General features: G+C 47.2%; 1 protein-coding gene across 1 annotated transcript; it reads right to left on the bottom strand.

The window, feature by feature from the left end:
• Window positions 1-805: 805 nt before the first annotated feature.
• On the bottom strand, window positions 806-12,863 carry CD2 (CD2 molecule). Its single transcript, XM_036344917.1, has 5 exons — window positions 12,773-12,863; window positions 12,330-12,632; window positions 8,088-8,318; window positions 4,157-4,279; window positions 806-1,695 (listed from the first exon to the last, which is right to left on the bottom strand). Exons 1-5 carry the CDS (start codon window positions 12,831-12,833, stop codon window positions 1,364-1,366), a joined length of 1,050 nt encoding a protein of 349 aa, XP_036200810.1. The 5' UTR covers window positions 12,834-12,863; the 3' UTR covers window positions 806-1,363.
• Between the last annotated feature and the right edge of the window lie 3,944 nt (window positions 12,864-16,807).

The following is a 16,807-nucleotide window of genomic DNA, read 5'->3' on the forward strand; positions in this document are numbered from 1 at the left end:
GTGGTTCCCAACCTTTTCTTGGCCATGCCCCACCCAAGCATCTCTAAAATCCTGATGCCCCCTGTAACATGTAATTCTTATTCAAAAAGTGAACTTTTAGTCACATGGAGGAAGCCTAAAAGGCAATTAACTTGGTCTAAACAAGCTTCCAAAGAACATGGCATCCATGAAAGAGAAAAATAAAAGAATGAAAGGACAGTTGAAGTACTGAGGAAGAAATCACTAAGAAACTGATAAAAAAACATAATAATATGAAGTGATATGAAAAAATAGCAAATAACGTTTCAAAACATAATAGAGAATTGAGATGCATAAATATGTCACAAAATATATTTATATACTGTATATGAGGCCCCTAGAACCATAAGAAATACAAAAAAAAATTCACTGTTAATAACTCATTCTCAAATTGCCCCTCTGTGGGGCATGTGCCCCACGCTGGGAACCACCATTATAGATCGTCGTGACCGTGTCTGAACAGTAAAGGAAGTGGTACCCAAAGAATTATGTTTTCTGGTGCCTCTTGTTGAAGTTTGTGCAGAGAGGTTTCAATCTGAGCCCTGGGGAGCACGCTCTGGTGGGGAAGGGGACCCAGGTGAATTGGGGGAACCAAATGTGGTCCTGCTGCCACACCAACAAGCCTCTTTTTGATGTTGCAGCTTGATGCTGGGTTCCTTTATTTTATTTTATTTTATAAGTTTATATTGATTTTAGAAAAGAAGGAAGAGGCAGAGAGGGATAAGAAACATCCATCGATGACAGAGAAACATCGATCAGCTGCTTCCTGCTCGCCCCTTACTGGGGATCGAGCCTGGGCATGTGCCCTGACCGGGGAATCAAACCGCGACCTCCTGGTGCATAGGACGACAGTACCAACTGAGCCACACTGGCCGGCGCTGCTGGGTTGCTTTCTATAGTGAGTAGGCACTGGGGTCAAGTCAAACCTTACATTTCACATCTACTCACGAGATGGTAGGCAAGTGTCCACCAGGCACATCAGAAACCCAAGAGTCTCTGCAACAGCAGGTGGCTGGTAAAGGAGACACGGGCACAGCGGCTGCTGGATGTCGCTCAGGGTGCCAAGGAGTGCTCCAGGGTTTCGTGCTCGGTCACCCATCATCCTAACGATTGCACTTTTATTGTCTCTCCCTTCTTGGTGTGGTGGCACTTGAGGAGGAGGCCAGAGATTCCAGATGTGAGACCGTGTGGCTGAGAGGGGTGTGCAGGTGCGGCTGTGGGCCAGGAGCCCGGGAGGTGATGACGCCCTGCTTGTCGGATGCAGCTGGTAGAAGTGAGGCGTCCGCACCGAGTGCAGGAGCTCCACGGTGCCTTTCCGGGAAGGGACAGTTTCTACCTCTTTTAATCAAAGGACGGGGACAGCTCTGCCAGAAGACTGTTTTGCGTTTTCTCTGGCCCCACGGGGAGGTTTCGGTTGAACCCGAGGCGTGGGGAGAGGAGGTCCTTTCTGCTGGTGGACGGGGGCGCCAGGGCAAGGAAGGGGCCTCCTCTGCTGCTGGTGCTGGGCACGGTGGCCAGGAGGCGGGGGGCGAGGACCATGAGCCTGGGGATGATGACCAGGTGGAGGAGGGGCTTGGGACGCGGCTGCATTGGGAGGAGCTGAGGCTGGAATTTGGTAGGGCCTCCGGCTCCTTTCCTCAGAGGTGTTTCTGTGTGCTCTGAGTTCCAGCTTTCCACCTGCAACAACAAAACTTCTAAACGTCAGAGCTCATCTTGGCAAGGTATGATGGATGCGGCTCTTTACCAAGTGGCCCTTCTCTGCACAAGGGGTCTGCCAGCTGCTCTCAGGGAGGTGATGAGGAGGCAGAAGCTGCCCCTACCCGCTAAGGCAGGAGTGGGGAACCTTTTTCTGCCAAGGGCCATTTGGATATATATGGCATTGTTGGTGGGCCATACAAAATTAGCAACGTAAAAATTAGCCTGCTTTGGACAGACCTGGAAAATATGATGCTAAGTGACATAAGCCAAACAGAGGAAGACAAATACCACATGATCTCACTTATTCGTGGAATCTAATGAACAAAATGAATTGGCCAACAAAAGTAAGACCCAAAGCATGGAATCATGGAACAGATTGACATACCTTAATGTGGGGTTGGGGGAATGAGAAGAGATAAGCCAAAGAACTTATATACTTATATGCATAGCCCATGGACATGGGCAGTAAGGTAGTGAAGACCTCGGGAGGGGGGAGGGGGGCTGGGTGGAGGGGGGAGAGAAGGGAGAAATGGGAGATATCTGTAATACTATCAGCAAGAAAAATATATATTTTTTAAAAATTAGCCTGCTGTATTTGGTCAAACATTTCATTAACTCACTTCTAATGCCTTGGCAGGGCCAGACCATATAAGGCCCTCGGGCTGGATGTTCCCCACCCCTGCTCTGAGGGTTCCCAGTCTTCTAGGGCAGACAGATATGCCCACCAGCAAGACAGAATGAGAGCCTGGGGCTTTGAGAACTTGGGAAGCCAGAGGCAAGGAGACAGGTGGGGGCCTTTGTGCCTGGGTCTCCTGGAAGCAGAGAGGGCACTCGGACCCCTCAGCCTGGCCTCTGTGTCGTCCTAGAGGTGACTCGCTGAGCATCTGGTGGTTAGAGCCCTCGCATAGGCCCTGAGTGGGCGGGGGACACATCAGTAATGACCTTCATTCCCACGGGTTTCTCTGTTAGATCTGCCTTTTACTCACTTCGGCTCTAATGCAACCCACATTCTGGTGAGGGCTGGAGGATAGGTTCTTAGGAATTCAGAAGCAAGCCCCGTCCTCCCCAGCACCTGTGGAGACACCTGGTGTGCCATTAGAGTAGTCCCCTCTTATCCACGGTTTCACTTACCCATGGTCAGCTGCAGTGCAAAAATATTAAATGGAAACTTCCAGAAATAAACAATTCATAAATTTTAAATTACATGCTGTTCTGAATAGCGATGAAATCTTGCTCTGTCCTGTCTGTGTATGAATTATCTCTTTGCCCAATGTATCTACTCCATATATGTATCTACGCCATACATGCTCCATTGGTCACGTAGCAGCCATTTAGTTCTCAGATCGACTGTCGAGGCATCGCAGTGCGTGTGTTCAAGTCACCATTATTCTATTTCATAATGGCCACAAAGCCATTCACATAACTTTTATTACAAGGTATTGTGATAATCCATTTGATTATTAGTCATTAGTGTTCATCTCTTACTGTGCCTAAAGTTACAAATGAACCTTCATTATAAGTATGCATTTGTAGGAAAAACATAGTATGTACAGGCTTTGGTACTATTTGTGGTTCCAGGCAGCCACTGGGCATCTTGGAACACATTCCTGCATTCTCTCTTGCCTGTCGTCTGCAGATAAGGGGTGGGGATGGAATGGGGGGGGGGGGGGGAGGCGACTGTATCCGGACACACTGCCTCTGGTGGCCTGCATGCTCTTTGAGCCAGCTCCCCACTTCTGAGCATAATCTTTTTAATCTTGGTGGGTTGTCAGGCCTGATTTGAGGGACACTCAGAGCCCGAGCACATCTCTCTGAACAGCGGATTGGAAAAGGAGGCATGAACACCTGGTTTTAGAACAAGAGTGTCCCTGTGGGTCCCCGAGGCCCTGAAATTTTACCCCTGTTCCTAGGAACTGCCACCCCTGCAGGATTGGGCAAGATGTGTGTCCACAGAAATGTGTTTTGAAGCTAATGCTCCTACCCACAGAGAGATGTGTGGCTTATTCAAAGTATAACCACACACATGGTCAGCAGGGTGGTGATTGCAGGGGGCAGAGGGGGAAGGGTGGAGGTGGAAGAGGTCATAGAGGGGATAAAAGGTGATGGGAAAAAATACGTACGTGCATACGTAAATACATAAGTAAACAAATAAATACATAAATAACGTCCACACCGCTTTACGCAGAGTCGGCTCAGGTGGTGGACGCCAATGGGGCCAACCTGGATTCAGCTTCTTAAAGCTCCCACATGGTTGCCACTGAGAATTTGTTTGTCAGAAATCAAGCTAACCACAAAATGGAACAAACTGTAACCGCCGGTTACAGCCCCGACATACTGAAACTGCCGAATCCAGACACAAGTGTCCTCCCCACGAGTCGTTTCCACGGGGATTTTGCTCAGGCCTGCAGGGACGGGGAGGGGAGCGGAAGAGGGGACTCACCATTTTCCCTTCTGTGCTGTTTTTTCCTCTTGCTGATGAAGAGAATGAGGAGCGCCACAAAGAGTAAGAAGAAAATGCCTCCACCACAAATGCCAACGATGAGGGGGATATCCAGCCTCTTCTCTGCAAAAGGAAAGAGGGGGGATGGTGGGCAGTGTTAGCAGAGGGACCATCACTGCTCAGGCCACGGATTCCTGCCTCCCGAGTTAAGCAGATGCTAGAGCTTAATCAACACAACTCCTCAACCTCACAAAGGCCAAGCTCATGGAGGGTGGCGGAAGGTGTCTGTCCCCAAAGGCACCTTGAGGAAGTGCCCTCCTGGGCTAGCACACCTGATCCTTCCTGGCCAGGGCACCGCCAGGGCCCCCAGGAAAGAGACTACTGCAGAAGTTTAGATCTGAGAAGGAGTTAGAGTCAATGCGGTATCACCTTTGGGTTTACAGACAAGGCCCAGAGAGGGAGGGTGAGTTGCCCAAGGCCACACAGTATCTTCCTGAGTGGTTCCTTTAAGCAGTTGCTTATCTCAGAGTTTCTGTACTATTTACCCAGCTTCACCTCTGGCCACCCTCCTATACCACTTGTTTCCCCTCACCCTCTTGACCAGGCAGTGACCAAAGACTAAGGGTAAATGTGTCCCTTGTCCAGCCCAGCCCCCTGACCACACAGCCAGCAACCCTCCCAGATTTCCCTGGCCTGTGAGAGAAACCCTGGCACACACAGTTAGTTAGCAGCAGCAGCAGGGGGCTTGATCTTCAGCTCCCGCCCTTCTTCAGTTGCCGTAAAGCAGTGAGGAAAACAATCACTAAGTGTCTAGGGAAAAGGGTTTGAGTTCCAGGCTCCTCTAGGCAAAGCGCTGTGTGACCTTTGGCAAGTGACTCTACCTCTCTGAGCCTGTGCCTTTCTTTGTAAAATGGAGATGATGAAACTGACATCACAGGGAGGCTGCTGAAAGTCAATCAGATAATGGATGTGAAAGTGCTTTGTAAACTGTAAAGCAGCACACAGAGGCGAGGTCCTGCTCTTAGTTGAGCTCTGTGTCCTGGGAGCTGTTCCCGGGAGGGCTGCTGGGCCATCTGCCCTTTGTGAGTCAGTGGCAGCTAGAGAGGCAGCAGCAGGGGCCAGGGGTCAGGGGACTCAGACATCTGGAGAACAAACTGGAGCTCAGCCCAGCATCACAAAGAAACCCTTCTCCAGCCAAACATTCCTAGGAAGATCCTCTTACATGCGGAGCCCAGGTTGGGCCCCAGGAGCAAGCCCGAGGCCCAGAAACCTAACCAACAGACGGCAGTGGTGCTAGTCCTCGCTTGCTTTGCTCAAGTCTCTCTGACCGACTCTTTGCCTGCCAGTTACACAACCCCTCTGGTCTGCGGATGAAGGGGCTTCCTTTAGAAAAGCAGGCATGATCCTAAACTGCTGTGAAATGGGTCCAAGAACGGATCTGGGGTTCTTTGGGATCTGCTGGCTGGGAGGCAGGGCTGGGGCTGCTGGAGTCTCCCTCGGGCTGAGCAGAGACCTTCCCAGGTTCTGACGTGGGTGGGCCAGGACAGGCCAGGGCTCAGCCAGGCAGCCACCAGCTCGTCTTCTCTCAGTCCTCACACGGGTGGCCACACCCTTATCCTGGGGACATTAAAAAGTCAGTCCACAGGCTTGCCCAGCATGGCCCTCTGGGCGCCTGGGAGTACTCTCCGTGGGAGACATTCCAGCTTATCTCAGAGGCATTCAAAACTGGGAGCTCACCGTGTCTAAAGCCAGCCACCCTCCACCCTCCTTCCTGCCCTCCTTGAAGAGAGCGTGCCCAGAAGTTTATGTGGTGGGTCCTGCCTCCTGTGTTCTGGTTTTAAGCACACAAGCACTATTCTGAGCCCCATGGTTACTGTTACCTCCACTCCCCTCTGCCTTGGCCTTTCAGGAGGAAACACCCTGCTCCTTTTTAGGGTCTTCAAGAGAAGCACCCACCTCCCCGGTCTCCCCTTTCCTTTCCCCCGCCCCGATATTCCTCCCATCTCTTCTGTGGCTCTTCCCAGTCCGGCTCCTGCTCTGCACCATAGAATAAGGAGCATGAAGTTTCCAGTCTTTGACCCTAGGCTTTTCCCGAGGCCCTCTCTCCATCCCTAATGCACATGCATTTTTATCCTGGTGGGATCTAGTTTAAAAAGACATGAAGTAGGGTTGTCAGATAAAGTACAGGATGCCCAGTGAAAGTTTAATTAAACAATGAATAATTTTTAGTTTAGCTATGCCCCATGCAACATTTGGAACGTATTTATGCTGTCTTTTTCTTTTTCTTTTTTTTATGCTATCTTTTTATTTGCTAAATCTGGCAACTCTAAGCAAAAGCCTCCTGAAAGGGAAAAGGGATCGTAAAGTCAAGGAGAGGCCGCTGGATTCACTGTGCTGTGGTGATGGGCAGACATGTGGGGAGAAGTGATGCTGGTCTCCGTGTGTGGGTAGACTCTGAGATGGCCCAAAGATCCTGCCCCCTGGGATTCCCGTCTTTGTGTCATCCCTTCCAATTGAATGTGGCCCGGACTTATTGGTTGCTTCTAATGGCTAGAATACAGCGAAAGTGCTGGGATACCTATCACTCCTGAGATTATTATAAAATGTTCATGACTTTTGTCTTGAGACCTTGTTCTTGCTCTCGCTTAGATTGCTCAGAGGGAAGTTGGCAGCCATACTGTGAGGCAGCCCAATGGCCCACATGAGTGATCTTGGACATAGACCCCTCCATAGAGCCTGGACATGATTGATAGGACATACTGCCAGTATCTGGATTGTAGCTTCATGAAGGATGCTGAGCCAGGACCATCAAGTCACTCCCAGATTCATGACTCACAGAACCTGTGAGATAGTAACTGCTTGTGTTGAGCCACAAAATGTGGGATAATTTGTTATGCAGCAAAAAATATAACTAATTCAAAGACTATATATGAAAAAGTCTTACTTCTGCCTTCGCACCAGCCCAGGGCTGCATCCTAGGGTCACTGACCAGCCATAGTCACTGCAGAAACTCAGGACTTCTGACCAAATAACTACTTTTGTGTTCAGTTTCCCTTCTGGGGGTCCACCAGACAGCGTTGGGAAGATAATCTCAGAGTCTCAGATGAGTAGACTCTTGGGAATCAGGGGCTTATTTTCCTTGCGGACCAGGAGGCTGTGGCCCAGAGGAAAGGAACTCCGTCAAGTCATCCCACTACGTTTGCACAGACCTCTGGCTTCCAGAGCTGAGCACTCAGCTGACTGCCTCCCCAAATTTACTTCTGGGAGCAATGTCAGGCTGGGCTGCCAGGAAAGAGCTTAGATGCTTAGAGTTTCAGGACTTCCTGGTGCTGGTGCCATAGCCAGGCTGTCTGTTCTATGGCAGGAGGAGCCTTTTCTCATTGCACCTATGGTCCTCCCTGGCCTCGAGCTCTTCTTCTCCCAGCCCCTAACTCCATGTTTTTTCGGCAGCCTCTGATAGGAGGTGCTGGCCCTCCCCACCGCATCCTCACCCCCTCCTTTCCCCCCCAAAGAATCTTGCCTGCTCTCTTCTCCATCATTACAATGGGAGTCACCACTATGATTACTGACTAGTCGAGGGACCATGGGCAAGTAAGTTCGTCTCTCTGGGAAGTGGAGGTTTGCATAAAATGGCCTCTACAGCTCCTTCTGTGTCTTCGGTTTGGCAATTCTTTCTCCCAAAAGATCTTCTTAATTACCTGAGATTACATGGTGCTCTGTGGGAAGGTGCCAGGTGGGTAACCATAGCACACCACCTCCTCTTTCCTCTAAGTCTTGCCTTGAAGGTTTTTAGGGGGAAGGGATGTGCTTTCAGTTCTCACCCTGAGTCAGAGCTGCCTCCCAGCCCGGGCACCAGGGCCCTGGATTGGGCCTCCCCCATGGGCCTGGCAGACTGTACTTGAGAAGTGAACTTGGGATGTCTGACACGTACCTGAACAGTCAATGTTCACCATGCTGGTTTCCTCACTGACGCCGTTAGTTGCTGTGCAATTGAATGGTGCAATTGATTTGATGGTCCCCTTGTACCTGATGATCTTCTGGCCTTCTTTGATTATTCTCCTATGTCGATACAGTGTTATTTTAGGGTCAGTTCCTTGTGTTACCTCACAGGTGATGGTTGCGTTGGCACAATTCCAGTTGATCACAGGTTTTGAGACCTTCTCTGAAAAGAAAAGAAAAATCCCATTCATATGAGTCAACTTTCTGATTATGATATGATTAATAGACATACCTTATTATAGAGGGGGGGAAGATAGAGTCAGTTTGAGACCAGGGAGCGATTTCAAAGACCCCCACTATTTTCAAAAATCGTTTTTATTTTATCTACAGCACATTCAGAAGAAAATGTATTTATGATAAAGTTCTTACATACATTAAACCAGTAAAAATGTATCATGTCAAATGTTTAAGTGCTGTTTTATACCTTAAACAGTTTTCACATATAGGATGTCATTTGGTCCTAGCAAACAGAGAGGTTGATGTTTTCCTTCCTATTGGCAGATGAAATGCCCAAGGCTCTGAGAGGTTAAATTGGGTGGGTTCTTGCCCAGAGCGGCCTGGCCACGCATTGTGCCCCATTGGACCTCATCTCTAGGAGAAAGGTAAGAAAGACAGGCCCCACCTGATGTGACAGGGGCAGCATGTGACAAACCCCTGGGTCAAGTGTTAGGCACCAACGTTATTGGTGGTAGTTGATCCCTTCATAATCATGAATTCCTTGCTTTTCTGACATGAGAATCTTCAAAGAGCCTGGCTTTGGCATCACACAGGCCAGGTACAGATCCTACCACACCAGTTGAGACCTTGTATCTGTGAGACCTCCTCCGATTTCTCCTCTTCTGCTCTTTCTCTCCTACTTCCTCCTGGCCTCAGACTCACCACCTTTCTTGCCCGGGTTCTCTCCATTCGTTATGCTGATAGACAGCTTATTTTCCCAGGATCCCCTCCCTGCCTGACTCCCAGACAACAATATCTCATTAATGAACTTTCCCACCAAATTGCATTTCTGTCTCAATATATGGGCATGCAGAAATTAAGCTTTTTCCCCCCGTCCTTGCATTCTATGCAAGCAAGAAAGAGGAAGATGCAGAAACGCCATCAAACAGCAAGACAGGGTCAGTGTGTAATCTGGGGTTGAGTCAGGCATTTACTTGTCTTTTCAGAATGGAAATATTCTTTGTTCTATTTATAAGAGTGACACCCGATCATGGTAAAAATTGATTTTAAAAGTTTCAAGACTAAAAATCACTTGCAATTCCACTACTCAGAGCCAATAATTAATGCTTTGATGTATATCTTTAGCAGATGTTTTCTATGCATTCTATACACATATAAATAATGTTTTAAAAATGAAAACTGTGTCCTGTGATTTTGTAGTCTGCCTTTGTTCCTTCACTGGTCTTTTATGAAATTCCCTTAAGTATGTCACCACCGTTGTTTTTAAATGGATGTATTCTTCATTTAATGAATAATTTTCTAACTGCTGGGGACTTTAAAACCCTTCCCAGTATTTCACTTATATAAACCACATGACGATGAGCAGTTTCTCCAAGTCCTATCTTTGTACATATCCTCCCTGTCAGAGGGCTTCCTAGCAAAGGAATGGCCAGATCAAAGGGGGCTCATCCCATAGGTGGGAACTCCTTAATTCTAGGTTTAACCCCTTCTCCACTAACATCTGCTTTTAAAAGGCTTTCCACTGCCTCTTCCATCAGCGGCAGCAGCCCTCTCATTAAGGGGATTTGGGTGCCAAGACTGTAGCCAGGAGAAGCATGAAGAAGCAATGAGAAGGGGGAGGGCACCTGGCAAACAGGCACTGTGTCCCGGGCCCCGCAGGGCACCTGTGCTTAGTCCTTGAAGCCATGTCTCACTGAATACCCCAGGCAATTATTATTATAAAAGCCACACTGAGAGCAGATAGAGAATTTACTCAAGGCTGTGTGGCAAGGAATGGTGATGCTATCTCTCTCTCTCTCTCTCTCTCTCTCTCTCTCTCTCTCTCTCTCACACACACACACACACACACACACACACAGGTGGCTGTTGTGTCATGGAAAGATCTCTGTCTTTTGGCCAAGGAGTGCAGGGTTTATTTTGGGGGGGACTACGGATGTTCTAACATTGATTTTGTTGTTGGTTGTACATACCTGAGCATACTAACCACCACTGAATTATACACTTTACATGGGTGAATTTTATGGTATGTGAATTGTGTCTCAATAAAACTTTGGAAAGAAAAAAAATGTCACCATCTTTGCTGAAAAGAAGCCCTAGGTTTGGTGCTGACTTTGTAGCAGTCACACTGTGAGACTTGGGGCAAGTCGCTTCTGTTTCCTTATAGAAAAGAAGGGGGTAGTAACAGCGACCTCTCCGGAGTGCTAGGACCCTCTAATAAGGTCATGGAAGCAAAGCGCTCAACACCCAGCAGACAGGCACTGTGATGGCTACCGTACTAAAGAAGACAGGAGTGGGAGGCTCGTGTTCGAAGCAGGACCCCGAGCCCATGCTGGCAAGAGTCTTGAGATCTGGGGCTCCCAGATCCATACGCAGAGGCCCCTTCTGGCTCCATTCTATGTCCCATCCCAGTTCTGGAATGTACTCTCCATTCAGGTTTGAGGACCAGGGTGTGGGAAGCCGTCATGTGCAGGGAGCTGACAATGTCTGGGATTGTTGGAGAGGGGTGGCTGCCAGGTCCACATACTGAGGACAGGACAGGAAGGTGGCCCTGGGTAGGAGGAGGGGCCCTGCCCCAGTGACATTTCCTGTGTGAAGCCAGAAGTGTTATTTGCTCAGAGTGGCTGCCTTGTGCTCATGCTGAGGTTCCTGTCTTCCTCTCAAGGCCAAGTGCGGCTTCCTCTTCTCACTTTGATGTTTTCTGTGCTTTTTTTAAAATCCTCACCTGAGGATATTTTTCCATTGATTTGTATTCTTCCCCCCTCCAAAAATCCCCCTCCCATTGATTTTAGAGACAGTGGAAGGGAGGGGAGAGGAAAAGAGAGAGAAACATCCATTGGTTGCCTCCCACATAAGCCCTGACCAGGGCTGGGGAGCGAACCTGCAACTGAAATACATGCTCTTTGACTGGAATCAAACCTGAGACCCTTGGGTCCACTGACCAACGCTCTATCCACTGAGCTAAACCGGCTAGGACCCTCTTCTCACTGCTTATCACCCCTTTCATGCGGCTCCTGGACGTTCAACTGCATGTCATTTCAATTCCACTTTCTCTTCCCTCTGCCCCACACCCATGCCATCCTGCCTAGGCTTTCTCCACTTGACTCTCCATATGCTCACCCTGCCTCATTTGACAGGCATCCTCAAGTCCAGGCCAGAGGGTGTCAGCCTTTACTGCCGATTACAATCACCTGCCAACCTAGACCCTGCTAATGCCCAGTCCCATGCTAAAATATTCTGACTTAATTGTCAGGATGGAACCTTGGCACTGGCAACTTTTAGTAGCCTCTGGGTTGATTCTAATGCGCAGGCAGGGCTAAGAATCACAACCCAGCCCCTCTCCCCTTCACTGGGATACAGCAGCAGCCTCCTGGCCAGTCTTCTTGCCCCCATCTTCAGTATGCGCTCTGCCCTCCCGTCCATGCACAGACACACACAGCCACACCTGTGCGTTCTCTACAGAGGCCGGCAGAACCCACTTGGACCACTCTGATGTGGAGTGAGTGGCTCAGAAACCAGGGCCCTTCATCCTTAAATGCATCCTTCCCAGCCATAGAACTACTCCTTCGGGGCATCCTGGCTGAAAATTGTCTCTTTGTTGGAAGGCCCACAGCTCTCCAGTGAGCCTCACCTTCCCTGCCCTCCCCTTAGCTTGCCCTTCATCATCCACCTGAAATGCCTACCTTTTCTTTCACCACTGCCTGCTCCCTCCCCGATTAATGCCACCTTAATCCGGGTTCTTTGCTCAGCCGCACATTCCCATAACCACTGAAGAGACAGCCAGTTCCAGGCAGGCAGACTGTGTATCAGCTGTGTATTTCCACATGTGGATTCCATCTCCCGCAGCTCGGAGCCTCCCCTGAGGCAGGAGGGATGCCTCCGTTTTCCCTCGGGCTCCTCCAAGGCCGAGGCGGGGGCTGGGGACATTTGATAAATGCTACTCCCCAACTTGCTAAATAGCACCCACATTGAGATGGAGGAATTTAGGGAACAGACTTACCTAGAATCTTCAGATCAAATGTTTGCGTCAACATGTGGTGTCCGTCCGAATCATATAGGTCTACCTTATAGATATCACTATCATTTCTTTGCAGATGTTTAATTTTCAGAGTTCCATTTTCGAATACTTGGTATTTTTCCTGTTGCTGGGGGAAAATCTTGCCATTTATACGTCGTATAATCCTCTTTCCATTTTTTTCCCATAGTATATCATAAATACTATACAAAGGAGGATCAGGAATGGTCATGTTGATGTCATCATTCAGGATACCCTGGAGTAACTTAGTAACTGTAGGAGTGACACCTATAAAAAGCAAGACAGTCTCTGAGGCCTTGAGACTCACCGCCAGGCACAGCTGGCTGTGACCTCCCAGACTCTGCACTCACTTCAGAGCCTCCAAAGAAGCTTGGCATGGTGACACTGGAGACCCACACCCAGCTTACCTTTGGTAGAAGGGATGAAAATCAGAAGGCAGCTGGCTAGGATGGTACATGCGAAGTTCATCTTGGGGGTTAGTTTCCTTATTGTGATTCTGAGCTTTAGCACAAGGAAGTAAAGTAAGACTGGAAGAACCCACCCCTGTGAGCTTAACCACGTGCCTCTCTTTTTTGCTGCTTTTACAGTAGCAGAGAGAGTGCGTGTACACACACACACACACACACACACACACACACACACACACTCACACAGGGCAAATTAACCCTGCTGATGTGCTCCTTTGCCAAAGTAGGCATACTTAGGAGTGTGTGTTTTCTTCTCACATTTTAATTCTCACGAGCACCTTGGGCAGGGGGCTCGGGTGGGGGGCGGTATTATCCCCCATTGAAGAGACAGAATCTGAGAGGCTAAGTGAATCACTCAGCATCACTCCTTAGTTAACAAGGACCCCAATTCTACCATGTAGCCCACCTTCCAATCATGTTGCTATAATGTCTCTGACAAGACCACATGGAAATACAGGTAGATGTTCAAAAGTGAATAGCAGCATACAACTATTTATCCTATGGTTATTAATACTAGGAAATGAATATGTATGAGATAATTATAAAAGTGGATTTCTTTTCTTTCTCAAAAGGTGTTCTTGAGGTTCAAAAATTATATTATGATGAAAAGGAACAAATATAAATTGAGTCTCAGCTCTAAATGTTTGAAATACCCGAATCTTATGTTTAGCATACATTTGTGTAACTCTATTAAAAATTCACAGTTAGGTAAATAAAAATGTGTTCCAAAACAAACAAAAATGCATAGAGACTATGAAATACTATTAAGCAACCAGGACAAATCATTAAAAAAACATTTAAGATGGGTAACACTATTGATGGTTAGAGAAAGGAACAGTTGAGGAGAGAAAGAGAAGGGAGGGCAGACTTGGAAGGAGAAAGGAAAAGGAAACTGGTGACACAGGCAGAGAAGCACAGTGATGGGCACAGTGATGGGTGCACAGAGAGGTCTAGTCCCAGAAAAGGGGACACCAAAGGCATCTCCCCAAAGTAAGTTTCCAGGTTTATGATCTGTAGGCGAGAGGGAGTAACAATCTTAAACACTGGGCTTGTTTTCTGTTTCAACTTTACGTACAAATATAGATATTATCTCCAGAATGTGGCCCAGGAAATGAAATTAAGCCAAGCAGTGGATCTCAGCCACTGGGTCATAGGAAGCCTGAATAGAATGTTGAGCTCATGATTGTGTGACAAGTCCCTAACTCACATCATCCACAAAAAACAGATGGCAGGAAATAGTTTAAATATATTTGAAAAATTATTAATATCCAAGAAATATGTTATTCCTATCAATAAGAAAAAGAAAACTCCCTTTTTTGAAATGGGTAGAGTATATTAATGAGAAGCTGATAGGAGAAATACTTTATAGGGGAAATATCAATAAACATATGAGAAGACATCTAAAATCACCATAAAATATCATTTTCAGCATTAAATTGTCAAAATTATAAAAAATAGGAATGTAGGAAAGAAGAGGGACCTTTATACAATATTGGAGGAGTTTTAAATCCATACATCCTGGCCAGGGTAAAAGTTGACAATTTCCACCAAATTTTAACATACATATATAGATAGATAGATTTATATATAAAAATTTTGACTTGATAAATTTATCATATCCAAATAGTTGCATAAATATGTAAAAATTCTGTTTGGGGATGTTTGTTGTAGCATGTTTTGTAACAAATATTGAAAACAACTAACAGTATATTCATATTATGAAATATTGTATAACAGTTAAAGTAGACTTAAGAGTAAGATTATACGATATAATTGATAGGATAAAATATATATATATATACACATATATATATGTGTGTATATATATATATATATATATATATATATATATATATATATAAAAGCCTGAACGACTGAATGACGACTGGTCGACCAGTTACTATGACACGCATTGACCACCAGGGGGCAGATGCTCAATGCCAGAGCTGCCCCCTGGTGGTCAGGGTGCTCCCACAGCTTCTCACAAGAAGCTTAAAAATGAAGTCTTTGTCCTCTTAGAAATGCAGAAACTGAAACTCAAAAACTGCATACGACTATCCAGGAATGCAATGTACGGTGGGGCTGGCCCATTGGGCCCAGAGCTTGCTTCTCCATAATCACGTGATTATACAGCTGGTGACAGATGGGCATCTACTTCTCACAGAGACATTAATCCGCGCAGGGACTTCCAGGCTGGGCGACTCTTGCGTCAGGAACCCAGACTTCACACAGGAGCGGTTTCCGTGGGTTGGTTCTCTCTTCCCTGCTGTGTGGGTGGAACACAAAAAGGAAAGAAAGCTCAGTGTTTGTCAAGGCGTGGGCTCTCAGACCCAGGTCTCCCCGACGGGATGTGCCTCGGTGGCTGACTGCATGAGGCCGCTTTGAGGGTGCAGCCGTCCCTTGCCTGGCAGTGAAAATGGCTGTGATTTGGAGTTGATGCTGATGTGACCCCCCAGACACAACCAAGCAGACCAGGCTGCAGACAGACCCACGGCGTGGCCTCGCCAATCACCACGGAAGCCGCGGTGTGCTCCGTTTTCCCTCCTTTTCTTTTCTTTTTTTTTTTTTTTCCTTGTCCCCACGTTACCCTCTACCCCCCACCCCCCCCACCCCCGCTAATGCCCTCACCCCCCCGTTGTCCATGTCCATTGATTAGGCCTATAAGCTTGCATATAAGTCCTTTGGTTGATCTTTCCCCCTTACCCCCACCCTCCCCTACCTTCCCTCCAAGTCCCGACAGTCCAATCAATGCCTCTCCGTCTCTGGATCAGTCCTAGTTCATCAGCTTATGTTGTTCATTATATTCCACAAATGAGTGAGATCATGTGGTATTTATCCGCTCTCCAGTTCCATCCATGCTGTGGCAAATGGTAAGAGTTCCTTTTTCTTCTTCCTCTTCTTAAAGAATACCTTTCAGCATTTCATATAATGCTGGTTTGGTGGTGATGAACTCCTTTAGCTTTTTCTTATCCGTGAAGCTCTTTATCTGACCTTCTATTCTGAATGATAGCTTTGCTGGATAAAGTAATCTTGGTTGCAGGTTCTTGCTATTCATCACTTTGAATATTTCTTGCCAGTCTCTTCTGGCCTGCATGGTTTCTGTTGAGAAATCAGCTGACAGTCGTATGGGTACTCCCTTGTAGGTAACTGACTGTCTTTCTCTTGCTGCTTTTAAGATTCTCTCTTTATCTTTTGCTCTTGGCATTTTAATTATGATGTGTCTTGGTGTGGTCCTCCTTGGATTCCTTTTGTTTGGGGTTCTCTGCGCTTCCTGGACTTGTAAGTCCATTTCTTTCACCAGGTAGGGGAAGTTTTCTGTCATTATTTCTTCAAAAAGGTTTTCAATATCTTGCCCTCTCTCTCCTTCTGGTACCCCTATAATTCTGATGTTGGTACGCTTGAAGTTGTCCCAGAGGTTCCTTACACTATCTTCATATTTTTGGAATCTCTTTTCTTTTTTCTTTTTCGGTTGGGTATTTTTTGTTTCTTTGTATTTCAAATCTTTGACTTGATTCTTGGGATCCTCTTTTCTGCTGCTGGATCTCTGTAAATTATTCTTTATTTCAGTCAGTGTATGCTTAATTTCTAGTTGGTCCTTTTTCATGTCCTCCATGGTCTCACTATACTTATTGAGGGATTCATTAAATTTATCGGCGGTTTCCATAAAATTCTTGAAAAACCTTATAAACGTGGCCTTGAACTCTATATCCAATCGTTTGCTTTCCTCCATTTCTGCCATTTGTGACCTGTTTCTTTGTCTCCGCATTTTGGCAGCTTCCCTGTGTTGATAGAGTGGCCCTGTGCGCCAGGTGTCCTGTAGGGCCCAGTAGCTCAGCCTCCCCAGTTACCTGGGGTGGACACTCTTGGTGCACTCTTGGTGCCTTGGTTGTTGTAGAATCACTGGGAGGAATTGACCTCCAGGCCAATTGGCTGTGAGAATCAGCTGTGTCTAAAGTGGGAGAACTTCTGTGCTGA

Source organism: Myotis myotis, unplaced genomic scaffold (assembly GCF_014108235.1).
Source record: "Myotis myotis isolate mMyoMyo1 unplaced genomic scaffold, mMyoMyo1.p scaffold_m19_p_18, whole genome shotgun sequence".
NCBI lineage: Eukaryota > Metazoa > Chordata > Mammalia > Chiroptera > Vespertilionidae > Myotis > Myotis myotis.